At 33.7% G+C, this 15,685-nt stretch overlaps 2 protein-coding genes across 2 annotated transcripts; one reads left to right on the plus strand and one right to left on the minus strand.

Annotated features, from left to right (window-relative positions):
- Positions 1-1,554: 1,554 nt before the first annotated feature.
- On the plus strand, positions 1,555-10,882 carry LOC132550818 (UBX domain-containing protein 1-like). The gene is made up of 11 exons (XM_060214911.1): positions 1,555-1,679; positions 2,234-2,287; positions 2,820-2,890; positions 4,720-4,855; positions 5,076-5,207; positions 5,747-5,866; positions 7,031-7,102; positions 7,986-8,037; positions 8,575-8,667; positions 9,149-9,326; positions 10,434-10,882. The coding sequence occupies exons 1-11, from the start codon at positions 1,621-1,623 to the stop codon at positions 10,472-10,474; spliced, it is 1,008 nt and encodes a 335-aa protein (XP_060070894.1). The 5' UTR covers positions 1,555-1,620; the 3' UTR covers positions 10,475-10,882.
- A 3,027-nt stretch (positions 10,883-13,909) lies between these two features.
- On the minus strand, positions 13,910-15,453 carry LOC132550848 (palmitoyltransferase ZDHHC22-like). The gene is made up of 2 exons (XM_060214939.1): positions 15,088-15,453; positions 13,910-14,878 (listed from the first exon to the last, which is right to left on the minus strand). Exons 1-2 carry the CDS (start codon positions 15,451-15,453, stop codon positions 14,324-14,326), a joined length of 921 nt encoding a protein of 306 aa, XP_060070922.1. The 3' UTR covers positions 13,910-14,323.
- Between the last annotated feature and the right edge of the window lie 232 nt (positions 15,454-15,685).

Genomic DNA, 15,685 nt, shown 5'->3' on the forward strand with positions numbered 1-15,685 from the left:
AGTAGTGATTTATGACACATCATTTCATGACAGGACAGTTTTATCAATACAAAAGTAAAAATGTGATTTTACCAAATAGTGCCAATACACTAGAGATAATAAATGTAGGTTGAAAATATCATATGTAATTTGTTGTAAAAAAAAACACTTCTAGTTGATATGTAATAGAATATTTCAAATTCTATCATAAATATTAACTAAGTATGGTATGAAATCATTCATGTGTATATCTTGTTAAGGAGAAAACATTATTGGATCAAAATATGGAAATGTAGCTGTCCAAGAATAAAAAGTTGAAAAATAGCAAAAAACTCCAACAAAATCTTTCCATTTAATTAGATGCCATACACTTGATTAATCACAACTACATATAATTTTTTGGGGGAAAAAAAATTACTAAACCTACTTAGTCTCAAAGAATGCACATGAACAGAGAGGGGCAATTTCTAGGCAGGATAAAATAATGAAAATCCACGAGCAATAACTCTTCTGAAAAATATGTTATTGATTTTTTTTTTAAACATGTCAAATCATAATGCTATAGAAGAAAGCACCTCCACTGCTGATATGATTTTTAAAGGCTTTATGAGTGATCTGTCAAAAACAGACTTTCAGACAAGTTAAAAGTTTTGAAAATAGAGAAGAGCAATAATTCTCCAAAGCATTGATAAATTGAAATGCTATGAAGAGAACTACAACTTCACATCATGTAGTATAAAGAATTGATCAAGTTTCAAATAGATTAAAATGTAGTTAAAACTAAGCACTGACAGTTGGAGTGACAAATGAGCAATGCCATACAATAATACTTCCAATTAAAAAAGTTATTTTGGAGTTAATGGACTTGAAATGTCACTACAGAAAAGAACTGTACTTACACTGTAAGTAAAAGTAATATTGTATTATGCAGTCTCATTAGGTTTTGCCCAATTATCTTGGACCGATTAAATATCTCAATAACTTTACAATATGAGGACATCATTACACATTTATTAATAAAGTGATTTGATTCAATTCTTATATTCTTGTGGTAAAAATATTTTGTCTATATATTTTCTTGTGATTACAAACAAGTTTTTTAAAGAAATGAAGAATATCCACTTTTACTTCAATAACACATTGTTAAAAAAGTCTTTAATTCAAGCTGGGAGACTAATGTCCGTCAGTTATTTCTGCTATTTTTAAAGCCAATAAATATACATTTCTGATTCTCTTTTAACATCAATGCAGTGAGATAATATACATTCAAATAATAATCCAACACAGAGATGTACAAAATTCGTGGACATGAAACAATGTGCGTTGATTAAATTTGACCCTTATCTATTATTTGAACTGTTTTAGAATTATTCTTATTATCATCTAAATCAAATGAACTTACAACCAATATCACAGCTTTAATTGTTAAACTCCAGATCCATAAATTGCAACTCGTTTGTGTAACTAGGAAATAATTTAGTGATCGCAGCCACAAACGCGCGTTCATCAATAGTTATCTCCCGTATTCTACATCTTGTATGTTGAAGGCTCAAAACTTGACATGTGTAGTCGTGATTAAACAAAATCAGAAATAGACTGAAGTAACGTTCTTTATAGCGAACTTGTGAAAACGGTTTAGTTATGGCGTCATCAGCCGATGTCAATATCCTAATGGAGATGGGGTTTTCAAAAAACAAAGCGTAAGTCAAATGGAAATTATACAAATCGAGCTATGTATCAGTTGGACATAAATTCAGCGTTGGCGTTGTAACAGCTGAACAGGGCTACTTCGTCTTCATTTCTGTGTGTTTGTGGAAATATGCCGTATTTGACGACGGAATAAACATTATTTTCACAGTGTCCATATATAACAATAATGTTTTGGTTCTATGTTGATTATCTATCAGCAACTCTTACATATATAACTGATAACGGGTTTTTTTGGTAAAAATAGACCTAGATCAACTTTCATTAAGGACCGAGTCAGTATCATGACGTAATACTGTTACATCATTGTTAATTATATGTAAGATGTAACAAAAAATACACAAAAACAAAAATAGAAATGGAGATCAAAAGAGGGAGAACACCCACAGATAAACTATTTACTTTGAATAGCTTCGAGTGAAAAACTTGTCCAGTTCCCAGTAAATTTAATAATCATTGGCCTTTCATTGGTCAGAAGGGTTCTGACTATCTGCCTATTACCGTGAATACATAAAGATAAAATTATATGAGTAATGATTATTTTCAGGGAAAAGGCACTTGCAAAAACTAGATACCAAGGAGTACAACTGGCAATGGACTGGTAAGCATTTCTGATAGGTCATACAGTGTACTTACACACTGATTTTTGGGACTCAGATGTTTGAGTCCTGGGCTCATAATATTCCTATAGAACCCTCTAATTTTGAGGACCCACTATATGTAATGAGGCTCATCATAATTTTTGGAAATAGTGTTTTGAACTTGCCTGAAAAAAAAATCTACAAAAAAACATTTTTCGTTTAAAACTTTATGAACCTGTTTATTTTTTGTCCATGCCTCAATGGCGAATAATTTCTAATAATTGATGCAAGAAAATATAGTGGTGCACAAATAATGCTATTCAGAAAAGTTATTCTTTACCACAATTTGTGACAAGAATTAGAAGCAAATGTCATTGTGGTATATAAATCCTGATGTAGTGAGTGCAGATACTTGTATATGCACAAGAGGATTTAACGGATGGAGATATTATTTGATTCAGATGTATTACAGATAATTGTGAAAAAAAAGATGGCAGCAGCTCCTATTACTGTTGTATTCTGATGATATATACAAGTGATGGTCTTTTACAGGTTGTTTGCTCATGAAGATGATCCCGATATCGATGAACCATTTGAAGCACCACAAGGACATGTACTTGGAGGTAAATTCAAATACATTGATTCTGATAGTTTGTTTCTCTTCAGGTAAAAAGCCATTTGATGGCAATTGCTATTTAATATGCAACTAGCTTTAGGTTTTAATTTAGATTTTTAGGTCACCTAAGATACAGTCTCAAGGTTACTTATTGCAATACCCTTTGTCCAGCATCATCCATCTGTAAACTTTTTACATTTTTGACTTCTGCTGGAAACCCCCAGACCCAGAATCGATTTCTATGAAATTTGGCAGAAACCTTCCATAGATAAAAGGTTAACCAAAATTGTAAATAAAATGATAACCCCTACCATCAGGGGCCTGGAAGGCAGGGATGGTGAGTGTCAAATTAACTAAAATTTCCTTCTCAATACCAAAACATGGTAGAAACAGATACTTTTCATAGATGAAAGGGCCTTAAGCTGCTTTACTAAAATTGTAAATTTTATGACCCGAGGGTTGCTTTTCCCTCTGGGGAGGGAATATATTTAACTACAGTTTGAATAGGAAAAAAACACATTTTTTAGCATAATTTGTTTATTTACAGATATCTCAAAAATCTTCTTATTAATACCCAAATATAGCAGAATCAAGTACTGTACATGGATGGAAGAATTACTAAATTGTAAATTTCACGACTCCAAGACTTTCATTTTCCAGTATTCAAAATGAATATAAAGGTTTTATAAGCTGATTTAAATAATGTTTATAATGTTAAACTAAACATAAACAATAAGTGGTTCCAATACGTTAGTTTTCCATGTCACTCACTTGTCACTTGTCAATCACAATGTATATGTTTTACAAATGAACATCGGCAAGGGATCTTGATTACTATGTCCTTGTTTTCTATTAGAAATAGATCAAACTTGGTTAGTATTGTTAGTATAGAATAACAGTTTGATGAGATGCACATATTGTCCCTGGCTGACCCCGAGGGACTAATTCATGGGCCAAAAGATCAAATTGACAGAAATTTCAAAATCTTCTTATCAATACATAAATATTGTAGAATCAAATACTCTTGATGGTTGGAAGGGTCTTTTGGTGCTTTACCCTGCTTGTCTCACAGGGGCTGATGGGCAAAAGGAGCAAATTGACAGAAATTTCAAAAACTTTTCTCAATATCCAGTTATGATGGAATCAAAACACTCTTCATTGATGGAAGGGTGTCTACTGCACATTCATTTTCATTGTTTCCATTTGTGATTTTTCTCAGATGACTGTTTAGACCTCCTTGATCTATTCTAATAATTACCAGGTACTAAAATACAAACTGTTACAGAGAGCATCATCATATTAAAGTAAATTGAGCGTAATTTCATTGACTGGATATTGTTTGGTTAACACTAACTTGTAGATTTGGCTTGATATATTGTACATGTTCAAAACAGTTATTGCAAATGCAATGTATTTTATGTTCTGGACCTGTATTCATGAAACCATTGTCATGCTCAGGTATGAATTTTGTGCTCAAGCCTTATGTCTTGTTTGAATTAAGAATTGATAAATAAGGCTGATTTTGCCAAAGATTTAAAAATAATTTTGAAAGGACTTCAAGTCAAAGCTATATTCAATGTTTTTATATTTGACATTTGTATTATTTTATATGATTTAGGCGAATTATGAAAAAGTTTGCTTGAGCACAAAATCTATGCTTGAGAATGAGAATGGTTTCGTGAATAAGGGCTCTGGTGTTTGACATTAATGTTTTTGGTAGAATAAAATTGATGCGTTTTTTCTCTTTGTTTTTCGGCAAGGAATATTTCCCTTAAATGAAACTTGTAATACCATCTCCACATTTAAGTCATCAAGAACCTAATACTTCTTTTTCAGCTGCCACAGTTGCCACGGTTGCCACGCCTCAAACAGACGGCAGTGGTGATGTAAACATGGATGGTGTAGGTGAGCCTGAAGTGTCAGGGGAAACAGGAGAGACTGTACAGCAGGCAAAATCTGTCAAATGTGATGAGTATGTTATAAATTTTGGAATATCTGTTAATTGTCAAATACCTGATAGCTACTAAAAAAAAAAACAACAATACAAACACAATGTTTTTTAATTGGTGCCATATTGTGAAAATCTTCTTATGCATGTTTACTGGCTCTATCTTCCTGAGTCAGGATGAAATTTTATTTCGTGTTCATTTCATATAGAAATATATACTTACTTAACTACTTGTTTGGTTCAGTTGTGGGAAGTTGCTCAAAGGAGAGATGGATGCCCAAGCACATGCAGCCAGAACACAACATTCTCAGTTCTCAGAGTCAGTAGAAGAAATCAAACCATTGACGGCTGAAGAAAAGGCAGAGCAATTGCGAAAGTAAGTTTTTCATCGAATGTTTCTTAGGTATGGTATATTCAAGACTCTTTAATACCTGGGTATGTATGTATATGTAGGACAGGGTTATTCCACCCTAGGATCATAAGAATTGGTTAAGTCTGAGGTTTTACATACATCTTTTTTTTATTTGTTTTTCTTTTTAAAACTAAATTTTCATTTGTAAATAAAAACATTTTATATGTACTTGAAATCTTTCTGAGGTGTTTCCTGTAAAAAGTAACCATTGGATATAGTTCTTTTATTATTGTGCATGTGAGACTGTATTCCCACGTCAGATATGTAATACACAGCTTGTAGACATTGGTGTATTGTCTTTTATAGGCTTATATTACACAGGTGGAAATAAGATGAAATCTTTATTCTGTGTAAACATTTCTAGAAAGACAAGGGGATGGAAAAGACTATAAAAATTGTAACTGAACTTTAGTGAAACAGAAGTGATGAAAAATGTGACCACTGAGGTCACAATTCATATGTGTGAAAAGGAGATTTAGTTGTGATAAGCATTTTGATTAAAGGTTACAGGAGAGAATGAAGAAGAACAGACTTGAAAGAGAAGAGAAAGAAAAACAAGATGCACTGGCAAGGGAAATACAGAGGCGACAGTCTGGTAAAATGATTGTCAACACTAAACAAAAGTAAGTTGTTGTGAGAATATATAACATAAACACACATTAAAATGACAATCATATCCAGGGCTTTGGAGAGGGGACAGAAATTCCATACCAGTTTTTATTAAGTTAACTTGCTTGATGAGCAACTGAGCTTATGCTGTTGTGTGGTATGAATCAAAATATTTTCCTTTGCCTTGAAGAAATGATATTGGACCTGCAGCAAGCTGAAGGGCTACAATGTTGTTCAAATAAATGACATTGACCAACCTTCAAGGTCACAATGGCCAAATGTTTTAAAATCTTTAAATGACTTCTTTTCAATAACCAACATGCCAAGGGTCATAATTGGGACAGTAACATGTATGGATGAAGGCAACCAAATTTCTTTGTTCATAAAATACAAAATGGCTTCCAGACGACCATTTTAGATTTGGCATTGTTTCTTCAAAGGAATGTTAAATTTTTTTATCATTAAGAGCAAAAACAAAGAAATGAAATGAAGGTTAAGATCCAACTTTCAAAGAGCAAATAAGATCAAACAATAGTAGGCACCAAGATCCCTCTGGGATCTCTTGTTGTAATTCCCAAAATATTTTGATTGGGAATATATGTACGCAGTGCTGGTCTGTCTCAGTTCTGATAAGGTTAAAGATAAAAATTGTATTGGAAAAAACTTTTAAGGTCACATTAGATTGAAGGTCAATTTTGTTATCTGGTCCGTGAATTCTGCTACACTGAAAGTTTTTCATCAGAATTTTTTGAAGGATGACTTAGCAGTGTGAGATGTATCATAAAGAAATTATGTCTGCACTTTCTTATTGCAATGCTTTTCCATGAAGATTATTCAATCAGTTTTAGTAATTTTATCTTCTTTCATCATAAAGATAATATATCTGAAGAAATTGGAAAATTGTACTTCATCCTATTCATTTATTTTGCAAAATGGTTTTCTACTGGAAAGTGTTTTCAGAGGTAGAACACTAAATGAAGTAAGTCAATAAATACAGATGTCCAATGTACCTGTGTTTCAAACATTTAGATCCATATTGTAAACTGAGAGTGACGCTGTGATAATGTTGTTACACACTGTCACTTTGACTGATGATTTCCATCTTATACAGCACAGGTCTACATCTCTACTTAATTTAACATTTTCTTCCAATATAAAATCATAGTTATTAATAATAGGATAGAGGAAGCAGAGATGAAAAAGATCGCAGAACAGCGACAACGAGAGAAAAGAGAAGATATGGAAGCAAGGTTGGTACCATACACTCTAGTTTCGATAAGTTCTTGACTGTTTTTATTCTTAAAATTTAGGAAGGCAAAACGATTATTACTTTTATTATTAAAGTGATCGCCTATTGTCAGACATCTGTCATGCATTGTAGACAAATTATATTTTCAACATCTTCTCAATAACCAAAAGGCACAGGATGCTTGAATGAAGGCCTATCATGTTTGTGTTTAATGGATGACCTTGTCCTTCATTCAAAGTCACAGTTATCGTTTCTATGTAATCAAAAATTAAGTCTTCAATCTTAGAAACAATAAAAACTTTGTAAGTATGGATATATCAGTTCAGTCGTCTGTGCCAATGCTGGGACTGATGGACAGGTTCTAAAACTGTCCAAAGACCGAAAGACCTCGGGTGACTGTTAAGACCCATGGGCCTGTTGTCATAGATTATCTTACATCCTGTTTATATGGATGTCATTTTGAGAACTATTCTTCGTTAATATGATTTATAATTTTGATATTATTTTTTCATTAATATGGCTTAGGATAATCACATGATTAACTTGTAATAATCAAGATAGAAACATTTTCTGTATTGGTTAACTCATGTGCTATCCACTCTCCAACCATTCATTGGTTCATAATGATGATAGACAGACATAACTGCTAGTGCTAGCATCATACTTTGCATGTTACTGAAAGTTTGAAGTTGATATTACTGTAGAGAATAAAATCAGTTTTATACATAGTTAGAAGCCAAGTGGAAAACTGAATCATGCAACCCATTAAGATGAGGTGAAGAAATTTTGTTATGTTTGATAAGAAATTGTGCACAAGTATTATTGTTATTATTTAATATCATACTTATGGAATTTCAGTATATATTGGTTTTATTGAATTTCAGACGGAAAGTGAAGGAAGCCATAGAGCGTGATAAGGCTGAGAGAGCAGCAAAGGTAACCATCAATATGATTTCTGCCAAAATCTACTGCTTGTACACACTCTTCTTGTGTTATTGAGGGAGAAATAACATTAATTGTCATAAACATTCCTCAGTCACAACTAACTAACATTTAGTTTTACTGATTCTATAATAAATTCAGCATTCCTGATATTGTTTTACCAGGAAACCTTTTTACAAGACAATCACCTGATTAGAATTACCAATTATAGTAAAGGTAACTGGTCATTAACTTACTATGTGGTTGGAATAATAGCTCAAAGTCAGAAAAAGTGCCAAATAAACTCATCTCCATTGAAGACACAACACAGAAGCTGTAAATGACTATCTCATTGGTTTTAGAAATAATGTTTAATTTCAGAAAGCAGGACTTCTTTTTCATTTTAAGAAATAACATTTCTTTTTCATAGTTGTATATAGTTATATCAGGATGTGGTTCTCAGAATACTGGTAAGAAATGAACAATTTTCAAGCATTAAAGTCTGTGAATGAGACACCTGTCTCTACTGATTAACCTTTATTTTATTATTAGAAAAACAAACCAAATGTGTCTCAGACAGCAGCTGCACAACCTACACCTGCTGCACCTGCGGAGAAAAAAACCTACAATGATTGTCAGCTCCAGGTAAATATACCTGTACTGAATGTCAAATATACAGTGAAAAATTCTCATAATACAAAACTGCTCCAAGTCAATACATCTGTACTGAAAGCTAAGTAATATTGCAACATTTCTAGGTACTTGTACTGAATGTCAGATAAAAGATTTTTGTAACATCTACAAAGTGTTTTCCATTTTTGATGTTCAAGTACCTCTTATAATAAAGGATTTTGAGCAGCTGGTCATTGATGTCATTCAAGTACAAGTGCTATTATAATCAAACCTGGAATATAGTTATATTGTAGTATGGACATTTAAACTAACCAAATAGATTACACAATTCGTTTTGTGTTTTTTTTTCTTTGGGAGGTGGGGGGACATTTAGCTTAAAAATCACCTTACTAAGTGGAACAGGCAGAATACATGAAAATGGGTAACGTTTGTTTACATTTTTTATTTACTATCACAAGGACAGTAGAGAATTCTATGATTTCTTCTTTCACAGATTCGACTTCCAGGTGGAGACACCATGAACCACACCTTTTCAGCCAAGGAGCCCCTAGCAGCTGTACGCTTATACATCGAAATGAACAAACCAGAATTTGGAGCTTTTAATTTACGCCAAAATTTTCCACCAAAAGTCTATCAAGCAGAAGATTATGAAAAACCATTAGACCAATTGGGTAACTAAATGTGATGTTTTAAAACCATTAGACCAATTGGGTAACTAAATGTGATGTTATAAAACCATTAGACCAATTGGGTAACTAAATGTGATGTTTTAAAATTTTCTGTTTTCTCTTATTCAACTTCCTTTGTTCAAGTCATCCTTCAACTAGGGTCCTTCATCCATCCATTTGGTTTTAAACAATACCTGTTGTCATTATTTCTTGAGAAGTACTTGATGGATCATTTTGAATTTTATTTGAAGGTTTCCCTCGGTCCCTAGTTTTGCATCGTCTTGTTATGGGACTGATCTGAGATGCCAGCCTTGAATTTTGGCAGTAATGGTTTTTAATCATTTTCTTGCATGGATCAATTTCTAACTTCACATGTAGGTTCCCCTTGATTCCTAGTTGTGCATTATCAGATGGTGGGCTTTTCAAATCATCCTTCATCCATTGTCAATCTTCTGTCCATTTATCTGTCTTTAACTTGTTCTTGTTGTCACTTTTCTTGAGAAGAACTGGATAGATCATTTTCAAATTCTCTATGTAGATTCACCTTGGTCCCAAGTTGTACATCGTCCCAACTTGGGACAGATCTGAAAAACAAAGTGGCCAACAGGTTGCCATTTGGATTTTTTTTAGCTTACCTGGTCCAAAACCTTGTTGGGTCTATAGCAGAGGGACATGGCCCAGTAAATGAAATATGGCAAATAATTAGAATCCTACTCCTCCTGTAGGAATGATTGAATTTTGCCTTAATTTGGTCTAAAGCATCGTTGGGTGAAGGGGGAAATAATTTTGAATAAACAGTGAGTCTTGGCCCCTTTGTGGGATAAGACCCAATAGGGGAAAAAACTAATTCATTAAATCCTACCCCTTGTGTAGAGAAAGTGAGATACATCTTCAAACCAAACTTGACTGAAATCCTTTCATATTTAGGATGAAACCAAAGTAGGAGGGATGGCCACCCCAAATTGATATCCCCCTTATTCTTAGAAAAGCAAGGAGAGAAAAACTTCTTTGACTTGGTCAGAGCTAATGAAAATCCTCCTGGGATCAGCCATTTTACCTGTAGCTACCCTTTTATTAAGCAAATCAGTTTTGTTTTCTCTGTTTTTCCAGGACTTGTACCAAGAGCTAATCTACTGGTGGTGAAGAAGTGAAGCTGTGATATATTTTTAGATACCAACATGACCCAGTACATTTCCAAACTTACTCTCATGGAAGAAGTGGCAGATATAACGCATCAATTGTGTAAAGGACTCTGACATTTGTTCAATGCTGATAGTACTTTCTGTGAAAGTTGTTTTTATGTTTATCTAAAAATTTATAAAATCCTTGTTTGTCACAACTGTGTCTGTACTAGCAGTATGATAACTGAACATATGTGTCTAATAGTGTATACATCGACACATGTATATCATAAATTATACATTATACATGTGTTTGTTGAACTGAGAGAATCATCCATCATATGTGTCGATGCCCATGCGTATTGCTGTGATTGTGAACAAATTATGTATTCAAGAAAATGTGGCTTATTTGGTCATAAATAAAATGCTTCTTCTGTACTGTATGAATTAAGCACTTTTTCTTCACATTTAATAAAAAAAAATTATGTTGTAGAAATGAAATCCTATTTATCTGTATTTGGAGAAGAGAATTTTTTCACAAATACATGTGTATTGTACTAAAAGAATACTTCAGAAATTTGCCTTTGTCTCCAGTAACATTGATTGCCAAAACATAACCAATGATCAGCATAAATTTAAATGCAGAAGTACAGTGATAAATCGATAAATTTTGTGAGAGATCTCTCACCACTCTTCTGCGCAAGTTTTAAAGAGGAAGGCCATTGCTGCCAACCTCTAGTCATTTAAGGTCTGGCTATAGTCCTTCAAAATCAAGGATGATAGAGTGCTTTAAGTAAATAAATAGACCTTAAAGTGTTATAAATTTCTTTATGTACAATGTATGTATTAAGATGAAGTTTAAGATTTATTTTAACTGTAATAGATTCAAAAATTGATCTTGATTTTCCAGCTCTCCTGACTCAGTATACATGTACCAGTGTCTGGTGTCTGTCTGTCAGCTTCCAATCACTATTAGTCAGTCCCCACAGGTTATCTAACCAGACTCTGAACAACCTTGCTCCAGTTGTTCAAAGGCTGGTTAGATAACCTGTGGTTAGTGAAAATTTTCAAATAGGAATTAATAGAATTGGGAATATCATTTATCATTTCACAGCATTGTGTATGGATCTGCTAGACCTTCACATCTCAAGTTATTAGACATTGTTCAACACCAAGGTCTCAGGCTTACTCTCAGAGCTTTTAAGACCACACCTACAGCAAGCCTTTATGTAGAGGCTAACGAACTATCACTATATAGCCGTCAAAATGAATTTGCTTTGAAACACACCATTCAGCTAAAGTCAAATCCTTCGAATCCTGCTTTTTCACTTGTATTTGATCCAAAATATAAAACCTTGTTTCAAAACAAACCAAAAACCATTCCATCTTTCGATATTTGAATTTCTGCTCTTTTACAAAACACAAATATTGATATTGACCATATTCAGTCATTTGGAATGATAGAAATTCCACCCTGGCTCTTGAATCCACCTGAAGTTGACTTTTCACTTCATGAAATGGTTAAATCAGACACAGACAGTTACAACTTTCGTTCATCCTTCTCGAAATTGCAGTTAAAATATAAAACATTTCTTCATTTATATACCGATGGTTCAAAAGATAATGATTAGGTTGCCGCAGCCATGGTTACACAAGATGAAACCTATGGATGCCGGCTACTGTACAATGCCTCAGTATTCTCGACGGAAGCGTGAGCTATCTACCTCGTCCTTGAATATATTCAAAGAAACAAAGTAATGAGAGATGTTATCCATTCAGACTCTCTTTCTGTTTTACAAAGTCCTAGCAAAAGAAATATCGAAAATATTTTCATTCATAATATATTAATACTATAACATGAACTTGCCTTTAACTTTCGTATTGCTTTTTGCTAGGTTCCTGGGCACATGGGAATACCAGGCTATGAAAAAGCAGATCATGAAAACAAAATTGTTGACAGGCCATTTTGGATTTTGACTGAAAAGATTGTTATTGCTATTTCTTGAGAAATACTTGATGGATCTTTTTTAAATTTCATGTAGTTCCCCATTTGTCCCTAGTTGTGCCCATTTGATTTTGGGTCTGGTGAGAAAAAAAGGCTGACATGCTGCCATCTTGGATTATGACTTTGCAAGTTTGTTTCTGCACTTACAGTGCAAAAAGCAAATAGATCTTTCTCAAATTTCATGTATGTATTTCCCTTGATCCCTAATTGTGCCTGTTTGATTTTGGTAGTGATCAGAAAAAAAATTGCCTACAGGCAGCCATCTTGGATTTTGCTTAGAAAATTTGTTATCGCTTTTTCTTGAGATATACTGCATAGACCTTTCTCAAATTTCATTTATAGGTTCTTCTTGGTCCTTAAGAGGTGTCTGTTTAAGTTTGGGACTGATCAGAAAAACAAAATGGCTTACAGACAGCCATCTTGGATTTCGCCTTGTAAAGATTGTTATTCCTATTTCTTAAGAACTACTGAATGGATCTCTCAAATTTCATACGTAGGTTTCTTTGGCCACTGCTTATGCCCATTTGATTTAGGGACTGATGCGAAGAAACAAAATGGCTTCCAGACAATCATTTCAGATTTGGTAGGTAAATGTTATCATTGCTATTTCTGCAAAGGGATGTTAAAATTTCATATCATTAAGAGCAAAAACAGAGAAGAGAAAATAAAGAGCAAATAATGATCAAACAATGTTGGGCACCAAGATCTCTCTGGGATCTTTTTTCTGATGGTATTGTTCCTGAACGAAGAAAATTTCAAGATATATTTAGTATGTAAGGCAAATTTTTCACTCAATTCCATGCTTTCTCTATACTTTGTTACCAGAAGTGGCATTCATGATGCACAGGCACATCTAGGTTTTTAGCCTACCATCATCAGGACCCAGCTGTTCAAAACTCTGTTTTAAACAACCAGGTCTTGATGTTGGCCCAATTCATGTTGCCCTACATCTGTGGTCAATCTGTCCATAAACAATTTGTTATTGATGGATCTTACTCAAATGTAAGTTCTCCTTTGTCGTCTTTGTATCTTTGACTTTGTATCAAAAATTGTTGTTGCTATTTCTCGAGAAGTACTAAATGGTGATTTTTCTTATTTCTTATGTACATTTTGGTTCATAGTTGTATCCTTTTGATTTTTGGACAGGTTAAAAACACAAAAATTCCTGAAAGCAACCATCTTGGATATTGCAGTTAAAGATTATTATCGCTAGCTATTTCTTAAAAGCATTTTTAAATTTCATAAAGTTAAGGGCAAAAACCAATGAAAGAAAAGACAAGTAAATTCAACGTTTGAGGGGCAAATGAAGATCAAATAATAGTTGATGCAAAGATCCCTCTGGGATCTCTTGTTAAAAGCAACTAGAAACACATTCATGTAATTTGTGTTATGTTGGTGTCTTTAATAATGGAAAAATGAAAATAGTAACAATATGTACATTGATATGTTGACAAGTGAAAATGCAAGAAAATAGTTATTGAAATAACATGTTTTAACACAATTTTTTGTGAAATGTGAGGGTAAAAGACAAAAACAGGTTATATAAATATATGTTCCTTCAATTTCTGAACGGAAACACTAAGAACCAACTCTTACATCACATATATACAAACAAATAAATGATATGGATTTCTGATCATCTTAACCGTGGAACTCATTTACAGGAAGTCAAGCATTCCAAGTATTGTGCATGCTGCTGGCAAATGCATGGCACTGTCCTGTTATTCATTAGCTCATAGGGTTTTGTTCTCAAAGTTCTGTATGATAAGTGTCTTATAATAAATAAAGTCTGTATTTACAGTAATCTATCAACTATAATTAATTAGACAGAATGAGTATTGCATAGAATTTTAAAATCAGTTTTACAGAGTTGTTCATTGATATTTAACAGTCTTTGAATGAATTTTCCACTCCACACCATTTCCACACTGGTCAACACGGAATGGAAAAAGTAGTTGAAAGGGGATTTTCCAAATGGATCCAAATACTGAGCGAACATTCTCTAGAGACGTCCTTCTGTACCAAGGAATTCCTTTCCAAGCTTCATAAGATGTCAAACCAGCACAAGCCAATATGATCTGCCAACCCAGGAAAAATATGCCGCCACACAGACACATGAAGCAAAAGAAAACATGAACAATAAGTAACAAATTGAAAAAGGAAATGTGTCCCATTAACATATATGCGAAACCTATCATAGGAATGTATGCTAATCCATCCCAGGAGAATACTGGAATGGTTTGTGTGGTATAGGACAGTTGTAGAAACAGGGCATACAGGTTGCCCCACACCATGTATGCACAAAACATGACGAAGAAACGCTGATTGTAAAAACCAACACAAGAGTTGGTGAAGAAACAATGATGATCTCTCTTGAGTACACAACGGTTACATAGGCGGCAGTGATGGGATCTAGGAGGAGCATCAACCTGTGAATAAAATCCAAGACTTTTTTTAGTAAATCGATCATATACCAGATAAATAAATATATAATACTTGCATATAATAATTGTATTAAAATATGGCTTACCATAATTATCTTTACATTTTTTAGTAAGAATATGACAGGAAGTTTAATCAGTTATTGCTCTATGGGAAAATTTATTTCAACTTGCTGGTTAAATTTTAGACAACTCACCTGACATTTGAGACAGTTGATCCAGCCGGGCGGGGTCTCTGATACCCCAGGAAACGTTTCCTCTTTGATTTCGCTCGTCACGAAGTTATTTTGGCCAAAAAAGGTACCCATCCAATTGATGGAACACTCAAATAGTGTAAACCAAACCAGGGCTGAGGCTATTACCGTTGACCACACGTCTCCCCAGTACAACATTGGCACGAGAAAAAATTGACTTTCGAAAAACAAGGAAACGACCATCCCCCAGAAGAACATCTGTCCATATCTACTTGCATCTTTTTCATCTGTTTGAAAATTACGATTGTGATAATGTGTCTTTAACTTTTCTTTTAGAGTAGATCCTGTATTCCTCTCTCTGAGCTCCATGGTGTCCACGCTTACTTGGAAGGCGAAAGTCTCAAGTGAAACCGGAAAGTATGGTTACTGCGCAACTTTGTCAACACGCTAAAGGGAGCAGTCGTTGATAAATTTCACCAGAGCACACCTATAAACATTCTGGATGATCTGCTCATGAATATATAACATGACTTTAAAAAAGATACATATAAGCATATCTTTCATTTTCGAATGAAAATGTGGCTTTGAAACCAGTCATAGA

The sequence above is a fragment of the Ylistrum balloti genome, unplaced genomic scaffold (genome assembly GCF_031769215.1).
Source record: "Ylistrum balloti isolate Yb309-2 unplaced genomic scaffold, AGI_CSIRO_Ybal_v1 Utg370152, whole genome shotgun sequence".
Classification (NCBI taxonomy): Eukaryota; Metazoa; Mollusca; class Bivalvia; order Pectinida; family Pectinidae; genus Ylistrum; species Ylistrum balloti.

What these genes read in the sequence shown, in the direction of transcription:
- LOC132550818 (XM_060214911.1), top strand. Translation starts at nt 1,621, where the DNA reads ATGGCGTCATCAGCCGATGTCAATATCCTAATGGAGATGGGGTTTTCA. An exon ending in ACAAGGACATGTACTTGGAG is followed by an intron (nt 2,891 to 4,719) that starts GTAAATTCAAAT and finishes CTTCTTTTTCAG; the next exon opens with CTGCCACAGTTGCCACGGTT. An exon ending in ACAATGATTGTCAGCTCCAG is followed by an intron (nt 8,668 to 9,148) that starts GTAAATATACCT and finishes CTTCTTTCACAG; the next exon opens with ATTCGACTTCCAGGTGGAGA.
- LOC132550848 (XM_060214939.1), bottom strand. Translation starts at nt 15,453, where the DNA reads ATGGAGCTCAGAGAGAGGAATACAGGATCTACTCTAAAAGAAAAGTTA. An exon ending in TCAACTGTCTCAAATGTCAG is followed by an intron (nt 14,879 to 15,087) that starts GTGAGTTGTCTA and finishes TTTTATTCACAG; the next exon opens with GTTGATGCTCCTCCTAGATC.